This window comes from Schistocerca gregaria, chromosome 5 (assembly GCF_023897955.1).
Source record: "Schistocerca gregaria isolate iqSchGreg1 chromosome 5, iqSchGreg1.2, whole genome shotgun sequence".
Taxonomy (NCBI): domain Eukaryota; kingdom Metazoa; phylum Arthropoda; class Insecta; order Orthoptera; family Acrididae; genus Schistocerca; species Schistocerca gregaria.
In genome coordinates, this window is record NC_064924.1 from 302,999,997 (window position 1) to 303,016,861 (window position 16,865).

At 39.6% G+C, this 16,865-nt stretch overlaps 1 protein-coding gene across 1 annotated transcript in view; it reads right to left on the minus strand.

Moving 5' to 3' along the window:
* The window catches only part of LOC126273173 (dnaJ homolog subfamily C member 13), a 337,754-nt gene that overhangs the window by 233,039 nt on the left and 87,850 nt on the right, over positions 1-16,865 (minus strand). The window contains exons 9-10 of the mRNA XM_049976652.1: positions 15,511-15,718; positions 11,946-12,101 (exon numbers count right to left, since the gene is read on the minus strand). Of these exons, the coding sequence (XP_049832609.1) occupies positions 11,946-12,101; positions 15,511-15,718 (364 nt within the window). The remainder of the gene's footprint in view (positions 1-11,945; positions 12,102-15,510; positions 15,719-16,865) is intronic.

A 16,865-nucleotide genomic window follows, 5' to 3' on the forward strand; every position in this document is an offset into this window, starting at 1 on the left:
TAATCTTTTCCTCGTGGCCCTGAAGGGGTGATATGCAGGAGGTGGCAGTATATTTCTAAATTCTGCATTTAAAGCTCGTTCTTGAAACTTTGCAAGCAGAATTTTCATCTATTTTCAAGCATCTGCCAATTCTGCTTCTGCATCATCTCCATGACACCAAGAAATGTTCTGGATACCATCAGCCCACACCTGGAGCACTACAGTCTAATGTTTGTAATCTCACTGTTTGTGTATCTGTTCACATCAGTTCTAGAACAGTACAGCACAGGGTAATAAGTTCAGCGGAGCACAACAACCACATTATAACACAGTAGCAGCTTAGTCAGACAAATTCACACTGCTGGACATACCCAAACACTTTTGCTTACCAGACACACTTGCAAATCCTCTTCACTGACTGGCTTTTGTTATGGCAGTGACTGGACAACAGTGCATTTCCAACTTAAACAAAGATTCCAAGACTTACCAAGCGGGAAAGCGCCGGCAGAGAGGCACAATGAACAAAACACACAAACACACACACAGAATTACTAGCTTTCGCAGGAAGGAGAGGGAAAGACGAAAGGATGTGGGTTTTAAGGGAGAGGGTAAGGAGTCATTCCAATCCCGGGAGTGGAAAGACTTCCCTTAGGGGAAAAAAAGGACAGGTGCACGCGCGCGCGCACACACACACACACACACACACACACACACACACACACACAAGCAGACATATTTGACTCTTTGCCTTTAAATATGTCTGCTTGTGTGTGTGTGTGTGTGTGTGTGTGTGTGTGTGTGTGTGTGTGTGTGTGTGAGTGTACACCTGTCCTTTTTTGCCCCTAAGGGAAGTCTTTCCGCTCCCGGGATTGGAATGACTCCTTACCCTCTCCCTTAAAACCCACATCCTTTCGTCTTTCCCTCTCCTTCCTGAAGAAGCAACCATTGGTTGCGAAAGCTAGTAATTCTGTGTGTGTGTGTTTGTGTGTTTTGTTCTTGTGCCTGTCTGCCGGCGTTTTCCCGCTTGGTAAGTCTTGGAATTTTGTTTTTAATATATGTGTGTGTGTGTGTGTGTGTGTGTGTGTGTGTGTGTGTGTGTGTGTGTATCTTCACAACTATGTCTCAAACCAAGCTGTTCAACTCTTCATGATGAAGCACCTTCATAAAGACTGTTTACAAATGGTCTGCAGAATTTGATGGTAGTGATGCTTCCATCATCAAGGACTTTTGTAGGGGTCAAATAAAAGTGAGGTTTGGTCCCAAAAACAGTGACGCTGAGTGCAACACTGGGTGCAACTGAACTTTTAACAATATTCAAATGAGAACATGCAAAATACGTATGCTCCATCATAACAGAAAAAGAAATTTGGAAGCGTTCATATTAGGTAGAAACCAGGCACCAATGAACTGGAAGATAAATACATGTAAAAGAAATAAAACTAGAGTGAATTCTGCAAACACAGAAGTGCCACTGTTTACAGGTGAGCAGCAGATAGAGACTGTCAATTTATTCCTGTATCTGGGTAGTGTTGTGACAGAAGATAGTGGAGCAAATGCTGCCTTCATACAATCGTACCCAGTGTGTGGCGAATCAGAAACCTCACACAAAAAACTTAATACAAAAGTCCTGTAGGCCACTGAAAGTTTGAAAGCAGACAAGAAGAAAACAACAAAGTTACAGAGCTTCATAAATAGTTGTCCCTGGTGCATCATGAATATCTGGTGGCCTGAAAAAAGTAAGTAATGAATAGCTCTGAATACCTACAGAAGAGCAGGAAGCTGAGAGAAAGTCGAGATGGTTGGGGCACACACTGAGAGTCAGGCAGAGCAATTAAAAAGAATGCACAGGAACAGAATCCCCAGGGAACAAGGAAGAGAGGCAGGGCTAGAGGCACATGGATGATGATGGTTGACAGGGAGGTAAGGAGAGTTGGCAAGACCTGAACAGATTTTAGGAAAATGTCTAAAGACAGAGGATGGCGAGTTCTGCTAGATACCCTATGCCCCCATACAGGCCAAAGTCAAATTAAGTGTATCTCAATACAAACCAAAAACTACACTTCCAATAAAATGTTCAGATTAGAGTATAAAAGTCATTGTCTTAATCACATGCTACTTTTTTTTATTTATAACCATTTCCAGTTTCGCAGCCAGCAACAGATGTAAAAATTATCGCAGTGACACATAGGAACATAGCACTGACATAACCAAGACAATGACTTTTATAATCTAATCTGATAAAGAAGGTCACATCACTTCTGCAGGAGCCAACAGCTTCATTTCGCTAATAAAATTACCATTTGTATGTTTGGTTGCATTGGATATGTCATGAAAACTATTTTACAGTATCAAAGAACAGTCAATTTTGGAAGGTATATAATACTTTCTTTGCCACAAGTCACTAGAGAAACCAAAACAATATTGCATCATTCATGATGGTAATGCTCACTGTAAGATAATTGATTGCTCAAAGAACAACAACATCAAAGAAGAAAAACATCAAAATAATCTCCTATTTCTCATATTCACCCAATGCCTAGCGAGTTCTTTGTGATTCTCTTCTTTCAAACCATAAATTTGTGATCAGCAATCTTCTATACCTGAAGCAGCAGTTCAATAATTCCAAAGTCATATTTTTGAGGTACCAACATCAAAGTGGTCAAAATGTCTCAAGAACTGGTTCAAAAGCATGCAAAGATATACAAAGCAATAAAATTGTGTGTACCAAAAAATGTTTTTCTTTCACCATTTCTGTAAATAATCAAACAATGAAGTTTCTCATACATTCAGTCTTACATTTAGCTTTTGGGATTCCGCATAGAATGACAGTGTAAGTCACACCTGTGAAGTCAGACTTGACTCCAAATTTCCTGAGTATCTAAATATTTTCACTGATCTGTTCTCAAATCTATAAAGGTGAAACAATACCTGTGATGTGCAATAATTTGTGACTACTTATCAACACCAAACTGAATATCTGTTTTGAATAAGGACTGCTGCTCCTAAACTCACAGCGACATTAACCCATATTAATGACAAGCATTGCTTCTACATGAAACTTCCTACACAACCCTTACACTAAGTGCATGATGGAGAAAAACATTCTAATAATTATGTAACAGTACTGTAGGAAACATTGAATACAATTTGTGAAACAACCATAGGATGAAATCCACTATTGTGAGACTACAGCCATAAACAACAGCCAGTCAGTGATGAGAAAATGAGAGAGAGTGCATCTGAACTAAATTGCCCCAGCTAATAACCACTATTCTAAAGAGCACAGTTACATATTTAAATTAGTTTAAGATAATGATTTCATTTGAGAAGATGGACTAAAATTAACTGTGGTAAAAATAGCATAGTGCCATTAATTTGGTAAGGTGGTCAGTTGTACTGCAGAAACAGCACAGCAGTGAGAGGGTTTACATGTGTTGCTGTAAGGTGCAATGTTGTTAATAATAAAATCCTAAGGTCACAAGCTGGACTTTAAGGCACAAATGCCACACTGCAGTATTTCTGTACTGAACATATCACAATTAGTATCGACTGCTTGGAATGCCAAGCTGAGGAGAACATTATGGGTGCCCAAGTACAAGATTTGTATGTAATGTGCATCACAATTAGTAGTGAATATTGAAATGGATTGAACTGTATGAGGGAAAAGGCAGAAAAAAAGGGTTTGTTTGGAAAAATGACCTTGAACTGGCCCTGGTCAACTGTTTCAATTTTTGCTCACATAGAGAGAAATCTTCTCTAAGATGATAAAATGCCACGAAAAGCAAAAGCTACTAGTACCACACCTATTTTATACCAATCCTAACACATGGTTTAGAAATATGTACCCTACTAAACAAAGACTTCAGCAGAATTCAGAAAACAGAAGAGAGATTCATTAGAACTATGAATCAAACAACTAGAAAGGACAAAAACAGTAATGATGTGAACAGAAAAGTAGCTGATACTGAGGTTCCTGTTATGAGTGTCAAACAAAAACAGGCTTCAGAGGTGTGAGCACATAATGAGAATGAACAGCCAAAGACCTGCCAAAAGGTATTTCAACCTGAGCCTCGTACGAAGAAGACCACAGGGAAGACCAAGAAAATGCTGGGTAAAGACTGTAAGATCAGATGTGGAGGAGAAAAGACACAAATGGGAAGCCATCCTGAAACAGAAGATCTATGAAGACAGAATGAGATGGCAAGCACTTGTTCACCACACCTAGGAAACTGGAGTCAGAAAACGATGATGATGATGATGATGATGATGATGATGATGAGGAGGAGGAGGAGGAGGAGGAGGAGGAGGACAGAACTTTTATTCTGACCAGTACAGTGGTTCAGTAAATGTGAACTAAGACAAGGGTAAAAAGGAAACAAAATATAATTTTAAATTCTTTTTTGCAAAAAACCTTTTCCCCCCACATTCAAAACCACTGTGTCCAGTATCACTACAAAGTTGACACTGTCCAGAAAATAATTGGCGCACCATTTTGAAAATTCCTGCGGTGTTGCAAGTGACTGTCACATCCTCAAAACTTCTTTCCAATTAGCTATTTGAGATGCCCAATATATGATGTCTTTTGTGAAACCCCATTCTTGAAAGCCTAGTGGTGTTACAATCTGGGAGGCTACTCGCACATACCATCGTACCCATCCCACTTGTGTTCTGACATGTTACTCAAATGCCATCTGACTGCTGAAGTCGAATGCAGTGGAACCTCATCCTGTTTGAAAAACATCCATTGGAAAATGTGGAGAGAATGTCTTCCAACAATCTGGACATTCTAATTGTAAAAACTGTAAATGATTTTGTCAGTTTATCTGGCACAGGTAGGATGTTGGCACCAACAATTCCTGTCCAGACATTCACTGAAAATCTTTCCTGGTGACCATGTTCTTGAATATTATGGCTATTTTCATGCATCCACTGGTGATGGTTGTAGAAGTTAAATACTGCTTCTCTAGCACGAACAGCATCACCCATAAACAGCATGAAGTATGGAAAATACATATTGTTGAGAAGCTTTTCCTGCCTGAACATCCAGGCATGACAATTTGCTTACCTTTGATAATTTTCTACTTTCAATGTTTTGACCTTTTATGCATGGCAAGGATGTAAATCGTTTCCCTTTGCAACATTTCAGACAAGCAAATGAGTGACATCGAGTTTATGCGCTTATGCCCTACTAGTGCTGTTTCAAAATGCAGGAATACTGCTTCATCTTATTCCAGAATCCTTACTGTTCATCATCCTGTATCATCCTAGTCAGATGCAAACATGCCCATTTCTCTCAAGCAATGGTCCACAGCCCCTAAATGTGTTAACTGCTGGTAGTCTTTTGTTTGGGAAATGTTCAGGATACAACCCTCTCACAGCCAGACCACTGCATTCCAGTGCTCAATAAATGTCAACTAGCTCAGTTTGTCTACCTGTTCATGGAAACTCTAGCACAGTACAGCACATGATAATACATGCAGTGGAGTAGAATAACCACAGAATAACATAGCAGCAACTTAGATGAACAAATCCACGTTACTGGACACACCAAAACACTTTCGCTTTCCAGAAAAACTCGCAGATGCTGGTCATTGATTGGCTGCTGTTTTCTGTCGGGCACTTCACCAGGGTGTATTCCTGACATATGGATATCACAAATTTCACTCATCTCATAGTTCAAAAACTGGCTTGTTACCCTTCATTTACTATTACTGGGAGACGGGAGACAATATGTAACCCCCCCCCCCCCCCCCCCCACACACACACACACACACACACACACACACACACACAGAGAGAGAGAGAGAGAGAGAGAGAGAGAGAGAGAGAGAGAGAGAGAGAGAGAAAATCTCTGTCTCACAGTTGGTGTGTTAAGACCATTTTTATTCCTGCAGAATCTTAACTGTTTTCCCGTTTACTTCAAAGATTATTTATGGATCTTTTTGATGTAGTTTTAAGATACAGTTATTACGGAGTTGCCATGAGCTTTGGCTAGCTTTCTTTTTGCACTGGAATAGTGAATGTCATAACTTAGCCCACTCCCACCCTAACTGGTGTTCCACTACATACAAAATCATGAATTACTTTGGTTCAGCCTTACATTAATCCTGCTTCCAATCTACTAGACTGTCACTCACATCCCCAAGTAATACCTATATGCAAATCCTACTTTTCATATTTTATCAGAGCACCCTATTACAGCCCTATCATACCGATGGCAAGTTTGATCATTTAAAAGCAAAGCACTCACTGACTTAAATCATCTGCTTTATGGTACAAAAATCTGAATCCCCATCAACACCAGACTCTCTAAATTACAGGACAGGAACTGTTCCTCTGCTCTTCTGCTTCTAACAAGCCTTTCAGTTGTGGTCCTAATGTCCTCTATCTCCACCAATCCCTGCCCTATATCTATTTCAATCATCACCCTCTCACCTCTCCCTACTTCACATTAACCCATCAACTCTTGTTTAGTTACATCTATGAACCCTAACTGACATTTTCCTCAGCGACATCTCTTCCTCCTCCTCCTCCTCCTCCTCTATCTTAGCCCCTCTTTCTTGAATGTGGAGGAACACTCAACTACCTCTGACAGCGTCAAGCCAAGTTTTCAGTTTTTCTTGGTACTGTATTCCTATCCTCTTCCCCTGGTATCCTCCCTCTCCCAGCTCTCACCCTTCTCTTCTCTCACTCCTTCCATGTTAATTCCATAAGCTCCACACAGGTTAATGAATCCAGCAGCACAACCTGACTGGAAGACATGATTGATTGATAGGACTCATTCCAAGACACCAAGAGATCATCAATTTAGTATTGGAGGGAAGTGTACGTCTGTATATGTGGAGGGAGGGGAGAGGGATGGGGGAGGAGGGGTAAAAGTTGTAGATGGAGACCAAGAAATGAATACAGTAAGCAGACTCAAAAGGATGTAAGTTGCAGTAGTTATTTGGAGATAAAGATACTTACACAGGATAGAGTAGCATGGCGACCTGCATCAAGCCAGTCTTCAGACTGAAGACAACAACAATGAGAGCAAGCATTATCGTCTTGCAGTTTAAGGGATGAACCACACTAAAGATGATTCCTCCAAACCATGCCATTTTTTGTATAATTTACTGTGCAAAAATATCTGGAAATTGACACTGCTTGGTTAAACATAACCTGTATTTAAAATTAAAATTGAAGACTGTTTCAGTATTAAGGGAAAATGAATTTCTGATGATTAATTGAGAAAACGTATGAGAAATATGAAGGTACAAATACTTCAGGTGGAGGTGAAGGAAACAATAAAAAGCACCGGGTTGCATCTTCAAATTAGGCTGACAACTCCTGAGGCCACAGAACTTTTATTAAGTCTGTGATCACAGCTGTAGGTACTTGTTTTGATGATGGGTTAATAATGGACTATTAATGCTGACATGGTGCTGGTCTATTGTGTGTACCTAGAACAACAGTTCTCATTCACATAAGATATTATGAAGTGATACAAACTTTCATAACTCAATTGAAAAGCAACTTTTTTTATACAGACAGGATGCATGGACACTGTCAAATGTTTGGTGCTGTGCTGAATGCAGTTTGTCTTCCAGGTTCAAATTTAGACTCCAGCCAGCTGTTTTCATATTATAGTGAAGTAGTAACAGATTTATGGCACAGAGTCCTAAAAGAGAACTATATTGTAACTTCAATGTTTTCTTTTGAAAATCTTTCAAAAGTGTTTAGACGTAGGGGTCCTAGGTTCAAATCTTTGTTGGATCAGAGATTTTCTTCACTTGGGGAATGTGGGTTTGGTTTTACCTCATCTTTATCACAAAGGTGTACCAAGTCACCAAAATGGCATCAAATGGAAAGACTTTAACCAGTCAGCCAAATAATGAGAGATGTGATCTTCCAACCAACAATCCCATACAGTCATTTTCATTTGTATTGCTACAACATCTTTTTTTCTTTAACTGATTAGATTTAAGGGTTTAAAATAAATGTTAATTTTTAATAATGTAAATGAATTGTATCTGATAGTGTTATTTTGAAAATGAAAATGTACCTAACAAACAATGAAATAAGACAAAAACAGAAACATACAGTACTCAAAAACTACAGAAATTATCACCAAAATGGCAAAGAAATGCCAAAATTGTCAGAATATAACACCAAAATTGACAGAAAATAACATCAAAACAGAAAAGAATGCTGTCTGACGAAGTGTGCAGGGAAGAAATGGAGACATGACGAGACTACCAGGTGCAGTGTTAGGAGATTGTGGAGCAGGAAGGGGGTGACCAGAATTTGAAAAGGAGAGGAACAGGGAAGAGGAAAGGTAGGCAGATGCGATTGTAGACGGTGGCACACTATTAGGATACAGGGACCTCTGTCCAACCAACCTCCTCAACATCCTAGTCCACCCCTATGACACTCCCAATCCCAACCCCTTGCCATAAGCATCATATTCTTGTGGTAGACCTAGATGCAAGACCTGCACAATCCACCCACCCAGCACTTCCTATTCAGTGCTGTCACTGGCTTCTCCTACTAAATCAGAGCCCAGATCACATGTGAAATCTGCCATGTCACGTACCAGCTCTGCTGCAATCATTGCACAGCTTTTTGTATTGGTATGCCAACTAAGCAAGCTGTTCACCTGGATGAATGACTACCATCAAACAGTGGCCAAGTGCAAAGTAGACCACCAACTGACACAACATGCAACTGAACACAAGATGCTTGTTTTCAATAACTGGATCCTGCCCTCCACCACTTTTCTGAATTGCACAGATGAGAGCTATTCTCATAACATATTATCTACTCCCAAAATTGTCCCAGCCTCAACCTACAGTCTCCACACCATCCACCCAACAGTTTTCAGCCCCTCTGTCCTATTGCTTTGTCCCATTCACATCCTCTCATAGGGTGCTGCCCTCTGCCAATACACCTGTCCATCTTTCCCCTTCCATGCTTCTCTCCCTTTGCACTCCCCTTCCCCTCCCCCTCCCCTTCACTCCTCCCTGACCCACAACCTCCCAATGCTGTGCCTGGCAGTCTTGTCACACCTTCATCTAGTGCCGGCACACTCTGCCATACAGCACTTTACTCTCATCTAACCTGTACATTGCTATCCCTTCCCCTTCCATGCCTTCTTCAGACTGTTGCTTTTATCCATCATTACATTTGCATCCGGGTCTGAGCTTCTAGCTGTGTGTGTGTGTGTGGGGGGGGGGGGGGGGGGTTGGTTTGTATGTTTTGTTTTCTGAAGAAGGCTTTGGCGAAAAGCTAAATGTGTAACAGTGTGATATTTATAGTAGTAGCAATCTATCCTTTTCCTTATATTATTGATATTCCAACTTACAGCTCCCGTTATTTTCTGCTAATTATACTACACTGATTTAGCTTCCTACTTGAGTTATTACAATTTTCTGCAAAAGTCAAACAGTATACTTATTGGTAACTTAAAACTAATTATCCCTGTTGATGAAGAGAGGCATTAGTCTTACTATTGCAGCATAGCAGACAGTGAGATGATACCCATTTATCAGTAGAAACATTAGGCTTTTGTATATGTCTGACTTTTGAGGGGAGTGAGCAAACACAAGGAGTGGCAATGGGTGGCCCTTGATCACCAGTGGTAGCCAACTTTTTTTTATGGAAAGATACGAAGAGGAGGCACATGCATCAGCCACTTACCAACCCAAGTGCTTTCTTAGGTATGTCGATGACACTTTTGCCTTTTGGCCCCATGGCACGGAGAAGCTAGATGAGTTTTGGAACATCTAAATTCACACCACCCAAGTATAAAATTCACTATGGAGCTAGAGAAGGATGGACAGTGCACAGTCTTGGATGTCTTGGTCAAGAGGAAGGCAGATGGCACTCTGAGCCACAGTGTGTATCCTAAGTCCACCCACACTGACTTATACCTTCAAGCCAGTAGCTGCCGTCACCCGGCACAGAATAATGGAGTCTCGAAAACATTAGTTCACAGGGATCGGGCTCTGTCTGATATGGAAAGTCTGGCCACAGAGATAGAACATCTACAGCTGGTGTTCAGCAGAAATGGATACTCCTCCACAGACATCCAAAGGGTAGTTCGTGCTACCAGTCAACCACAGGGTACAGAAGAGGAGCCAGAGGACGTGAAGAAGGTGGCATACCTGCCATATGCTGGACCTATTTGTGCAAAGATCAGCAGAATTCTCTCAAAATATGATATAAAGAGTATCTTCTGTCCACCCTCAATAATTGGGACAATGCTAGGGAGTGTGAAGGACAACCTGGGGCTATGTAAGCCAGGCATTTGCAACACCCCGTGCCAGTGTAGAAAATCATACATTGGCCAGACAACCAGGACGGTGGACGTCAGGTGCAAAGAACACCAGAGGCACACCAGACTCGGACAGGCAACCAAATCTGCCATAGCAGAGCACTGTCTAGAGCTCGGTCACTAAATGGACTACAACAACACCAAAATTGTGACACAGACTCCAAGATTTTGGGACAGTGCCATAAAGGAGGTCATCGAAATCAAGGTCACAGACAACCTAATAAACCGAGACAGCGGTTAACAGCTCAACTTGGTGTGGAGTCCAGCTCTGGAGCTTATCAGGGCCCAACGAAAGGAACCAAGAAACTCCTCAAGAAGTAGTAACACCTCAGGAGCAGCACTAGGCGGGTGTGACCCATGAATGGAACGCCAAATGCGGGTCCAGTCCCAGACAGCTGCAACGACCACAGATGGTGGACGAGCCGGGTGCGGACGTCTGTGGGAGCACCAGGGAAGGGCCAAAATCTCAGCAGCAGCACCAGGCGGGCGCGGACCGCGAACGGAATGGCCAACAAAGGACGGGCCACAGACAGCTGCCACAGATGGCGACCAAGTCAGGCACGGATGTCCGAGGGAGCACTGGGGAAGAGGCAACACATTACACGCAGCGCCAGGCGGGCGCGGACGGCAGAGAGAGCACCCAGCGCCCTCTGGGCATAAATACTGGACAAGATCCTCCAATACAGCAGTCTCAGGTAGCACCTGAAGAAGGCAACGAGTTACGTAGCCAAAATATTGTGCCAGAGCGACACAAAACAAGTGGCAGTAGACCTAATTATTCCACATGTCAAGAACATATCTATTTAGTGACTTGAGCATGTTAGACATTGTACCTACATAACATTCACAGAAAGTGTTGCTCTTCTGCTTTCATCGCAAGAAATCCGCTGCAGGAATTCATCATTTGCTACCAGAAGTCTGTGGAGAACCTGCTCTGTGGAAAACAACATGCAACGATTGATTTTGACAACTCAATGACAACAATTTTAAAATCAATGATGAATGGATCTTTGTGAGTGCTGCAACTAGATCAAATTGTGAATGTTGAATACTATGAAGCACGATTACTCAATCTGAATCACACATTTAAAGACAAATGTGCACATTATGCTCAGAGACATGACAAAGTCCTTCTGCTTCATGACGACGCCAAACCAGATGTTGCTAAGTAAGTAAAGCTTCAACAGGAAGTCTTACTCCACCCATCATATTCAGCAGACATCTATCCTCCAAGTTTACCATTTTTTTCAGTGGATGCAGCATAACTTTTCTCAACAACACTGCACATATTTTAATTATCTTAAAAACTGTCCCCATGAGTGGATCACTTCAAAAGACACTAAATTTTTTTATTACGGAATCCATTCGTTACCCGCAAAGTGGGAAAAGGTTGCTAGCTGATAAGGGACACCACTTTCAGTATATTATCTTATACCATGCTATTAAAATAAATATGTCTTCTGTCCATGTCCAACACACAGTGAGAATTAATTCAGGCACCTAATATTTCCAACACTTGCTAAACATTGAAGTTCAAATCTTCCATGCTCATTACAGTAAAACTGGATCCGAGTATGGTAACAGTGTCAAAATGTGTAAAATTAACAGAGAGACAACAAATTATTGTATTAGAAAGCAGATTACCTCGTACCTGAAAAAGCTTAAAGAGTGATCTTCCCCTCTCAGCCACCATTTCCAACAAATTGTCAAAATGCTTTCCATCTGTAGTTTCACTGTATGGTACACAGAGAGCAAAAGTCAGATAATCAAGCATTGCAGAAACAACAAGTGCTCCTGTACCTCGAGTCTGCAAAAAGAAAATAAGGGTCTTGTGTTAGTAAATAGCCAGTATGCATGCATCTAAACATCAGCAGCATGAGGTACTAGACGTCTGTGAAAAAAAATGGCCTCACAGTATGCTTGATGGTAGCTACCAAACGGATAAGATCAGAAAAACCACAGGACATTAATCATTGCTATCTGAGTCTTAATGGACTGGATAATTGTAGAAAAAAGATGGCTATCTCCTGTGGTGTAACATATCACTTTGGTACAGGGATGTGTAGCACAATGTCTATAGTACTGACGAATGATGACCGCCTCTACGAAACTACTACTCAGTCTGAACTGTGAGTTTAGACTTTTATACAGTTTGGACATTTTCCCCTGTATGTGCATGAAATCTGGTGTGGACAGATGCAGCACTTCTTCAAAGTGGGATGAAGATAGCTGCTCTATCAAGTTTTGTGGCACCTGCTGATTTGAAGGTTTATTTCCCAGAGTCTCACCTGGCTCAGATATGTGCTACACGCTACAGAATAATTACATTACATTTTTATTGGTCCTTTTGATCATTTGTTGTACAAGGTATACAATATAATATTGGACAAGTCATTGTGATTTACAGTACATGTTTTTAAATCATACAAAAATATTTACATTGATTTAGGCTTAATATTATCACAACTGAAGGTTCAGCTTCCATACATTATATTTAACATTGGCAATAAATTTTTATGTTTCGAGATATTCCTCTATACTATAACAACATTTTTGCAATAAATATTTATGAAAAGCAGTTTTAAATTTTAAAGTGTCTTTATTGCTTTAATGTTTTTAGGTAGCTTATTGTACAGTCTGTTTCCTGTCTGCAGTGGTCCATACTGTTTTAGTGTTGTCTGTGTATGTTGAACATGTATGTCCTGCTTTCTCCTCGTGTTATATAGGTGGATACTCAGGTTGGTTGACACAAGATTGCTGCTATTTTCTAAGATTTTCCTTACAAACACGATTACTTGTAAAATGTACAGACATGGTAGTGGAAGGATATGTAGTTTCTTGAATAAGAGCCTGTATGAGCTTCTTAATGCAGCATTTTCTATTGCCCTTACAGTTCTCTTTTGGCATATAAAACAACTTGTTACCAGATGCGTTTCCCCAAAAGATTATGCCATATCGAAGTAAGGATTCTGCCTGGACAAAGTATACATCTTTTAGTGTCTCTTTTGATGTGCAATCAGAAATAATTTTGATAGTATAGCAAATTGTGTTTAATTTATTTGTATTGTATTTTGTATGTTTGACCCATCTTAGATCTTCTTGGATCAGTATCCCAAGAAATTTTGTAGAGCTTATATTTTTGAGGGTTCTAGAAAAGAACTCTATGTCTGGTGCTAGTGGACATTTATTTTGCACTGTGTGTATATGCATTGTAACTGTTTCTGTGTTTATTACTAAGTTGTTAGCAGAAAACCAGTCTGTAATGTGGGAGGTACAATTTTTAATCTCATGTAGTAATTCTTCTTTGGTCAACATTGTGTCATCCATAAATTTTATGTAATTATGGCATGGGCTAGTCAGTTCCAAGTCATTTACAAAGAGTTGAAACAGAACTGGTCCTAGAATGGAGCCTTGTGGTACACCATACTTGATGCTCTGCTTTTTTTGAGCAGTAGGACTTTATCTTGTTCACTTCTTGGATAGTAAGCTCAACTATTTGCTCTCCGTTTTGGAGATATGATTTTATCCATTCATAGGCCGGGCCACTAATACCTACACATTCAAGTTTCTGAAGCAAGATGATGTGATTGTTGACATCGAATGCTTTAGAGAGATCTAGAAATATGGCTGAGATATGTTCTTTATTGTCTGTTGCATTTAAGGCTTCATTTAGGAATGCAGAGACAGCTGTCTCAGTAGATTTAGATTTTCGGAATCCATGTTGAGTATCTGGGAAATCATTATTTTTTCAATGAAATTGAATAGTCTTTTATAATAGATGTTTTTCAGTTATTTTGGAAAAACCAGATAATAGTGAGATTGGCCTGTAGTTTGATACTTCTGTTTTTATCCCTTTCTTGAACAGGGGTTTTACTTTTGCTATCGTCAATTTCTCTGGGAACACCCCTTCTGATGGAGACCAGTTACAGATGTTGACAAGTGGCCTGGCTATGAAGGGAGCATATTTCTTCAAGATATAGTCAGGGATATTGTCAGTACCAAAAAAGAATTTGGGCTTCGGGCTTCAGTAACAACACAATTGGTACCATGTCATGGGAACAAGAGAGGAGGCTGAACTGTCTTTCTGAAGAGAACTGTCATTAAAGTTATAGTGATCGCATATAATATCAAAACGCTTATCGTTTACAAACATTGCATGATGTGTTTAAGTACTACAACCATACATCAATATACCAACAAATGAGAATAAGTGATTTCTATTCATAAAGTAACAAACTGAAAATTAGATAAACACTTCCAGATTTTCAGCACAGTTATGGGTACAGCAGAGAAGTAGTCATCCATCAGAAGAGCTACATGGCTTAGCTGGATGATAATACAACAGATTTGTACATAATTTAAGGGTTTCTGAATTAATACATAATATCCACATTCAAAACGCCTCACTCCGCACAGCTAAAAACATTCATATTCAGCCATAAAATCCAAAAATATTTTGCAACTAACATGAGACAACATAAATGGAGAATAGAAGATACAATCAAAACTAATAATTGAAGAATTATGATTCTATCTGGTGGACAAATTTACACATGATGACTGCTGTTTCTTATACCTACTCTCCAGCCAGGAAGCAGGAATGAGAGATCAGTAAATAAGTTAGAAAGAACATTGAGGCATTTAGCGTGCAGAAATACCCTCATCCTTCAACATTTGATGAATTACTGAACGACACATAATACTTTTGTAATTACTGACATTGAATCCTGTCTTACGTAATGCTAACAACTTCAATAAACCTTTCATAACACATCTGAACCACTGTTCTTTGCATAATCTCACATCATGATGAACAAATAGCAGTGATCCAGGTATTGGCTCCTTCATTTGCATATAGAAATGGTGTACTATAGGGAAGACTGCTGCATACAAGCTCTACCTCTACATATTAAGTGTACATGTGACTTATTAGAAGTCTTTTCAAGAAACAGCCTAGATACATAAAAGGGAGAAAGTTCCCTCTAAACAAAACATATATTCTGTGAAATTATTTCACATAGCAAATGATGCCACAACAGATCATGCAGCTGTAAGAGGTTCCATTAAATCCTTTGTAATACAATTTTCTTCTCATTATAATTAATTTTTTTACAATATGTAATGTGGAATGAAGTTGGTAAAACTTATACAACAGTAACATAGTTAAACAGTAGTCTAAAACACGTGCATAACATCAAAGTACATATGAAACGTACCACATGACAGATCCACATGTCCAACAAACTTTCTAAAAACTTTTGTGATGACAGTAACGAAGACTTATTAAGTTGTTCTTGCCGCAAATCATAATCGTCATGCATTGGGTGCATCAATGCACAAATCATGTCAATAGCAGCATGAGTTACTCCCTCATCTTCCCTTTTAAGTGCTTTCACAACTTTTAGGCCAACACTTTCTCGGAACCTAAAGAAAAGTATCATCAGGAGAGAATTTTAACATTTTATATACTTTTAAATTTTTAAATAATACAATAAATATGTATATTTCAAACAAAAATTGCTACAAATGTGCCCTGTGGACACTATAGTACTTACAAGACACTTATTATTTTTTCTTGTTTCTTTTATGTTGGTCAAATGTTTAATTGTAGAAGTGGAACATATGGTTGTGTATCATGGGAAGGTGAGCCAGTACTGCCCCCAAATAAAATATTTTCAAATAATGATCAATGCTTCTTACCAGAAAACAACAGAAAGACAAGAAAATGTTGACAGAGATACAGATTCAATGAGGGTACACTAAAGTGTCATTTCATTACAAATTTTAAGGGGATTAATGACAAGTCAAGGTATAGGTGTGGCCAGATGCTTTGGTGAGTCAGTGTCCAAATAAGTACATTTTCTATGGATGCCAAAGCCATGGATGAGGGACCATTCCAAATGAAAAGATGATTACTGTAAAATCATAAGTAGCCTGCAGATGTTTGTAGGTGATTTTGAAACGTTCTGAAGTATAGATCTTAGTGTCAGGTAGGTAGAAATTAGTATTAAAGGAAAAAGGCATACAATTCAGGATAGGAAGCAGTAAAAATTGTCAGTGCAAGAAATTTTAGCAGTTCAGTTTTTGCATGGCTCAGGTGATGAATTTATTCAGTCAAATGTACTATGTTTTTAACTGAGCAGGTGAATAATATGCTCTACGCACATGGTACACACAAAAAGCTGCAAGCAGAGTGAAAATAAACATAGACCAAACTTCTGAAATAGCGTGTCAAATGGCAGAAGGAACATGTTGCAGCTACTGAGTGCATCTAGCGGCAGGTTTAGGCAAAAACTGCCATTAGCCTCATTGCACTGACCGTTAGTTGCACAGCTACAGTCACTAAAAGTGAGCACATAACCAAGCTGTTTGTAAGATTAGTGACAAAGTGATGATAAAAAAAAAACTTTAAGAATAACATGGGCGAGTATAATTTTGTTACACACTTGGAGAAACTTTTGTACAGACGTTTCACTTGCTTGGTCAAGAATACAGGGACGATTGTACGAGTTGCACGCAGCGCAGTGAGTGGTTTAAGCCATTAGAACATGGCAGAAGGTCAGTAAAGAGG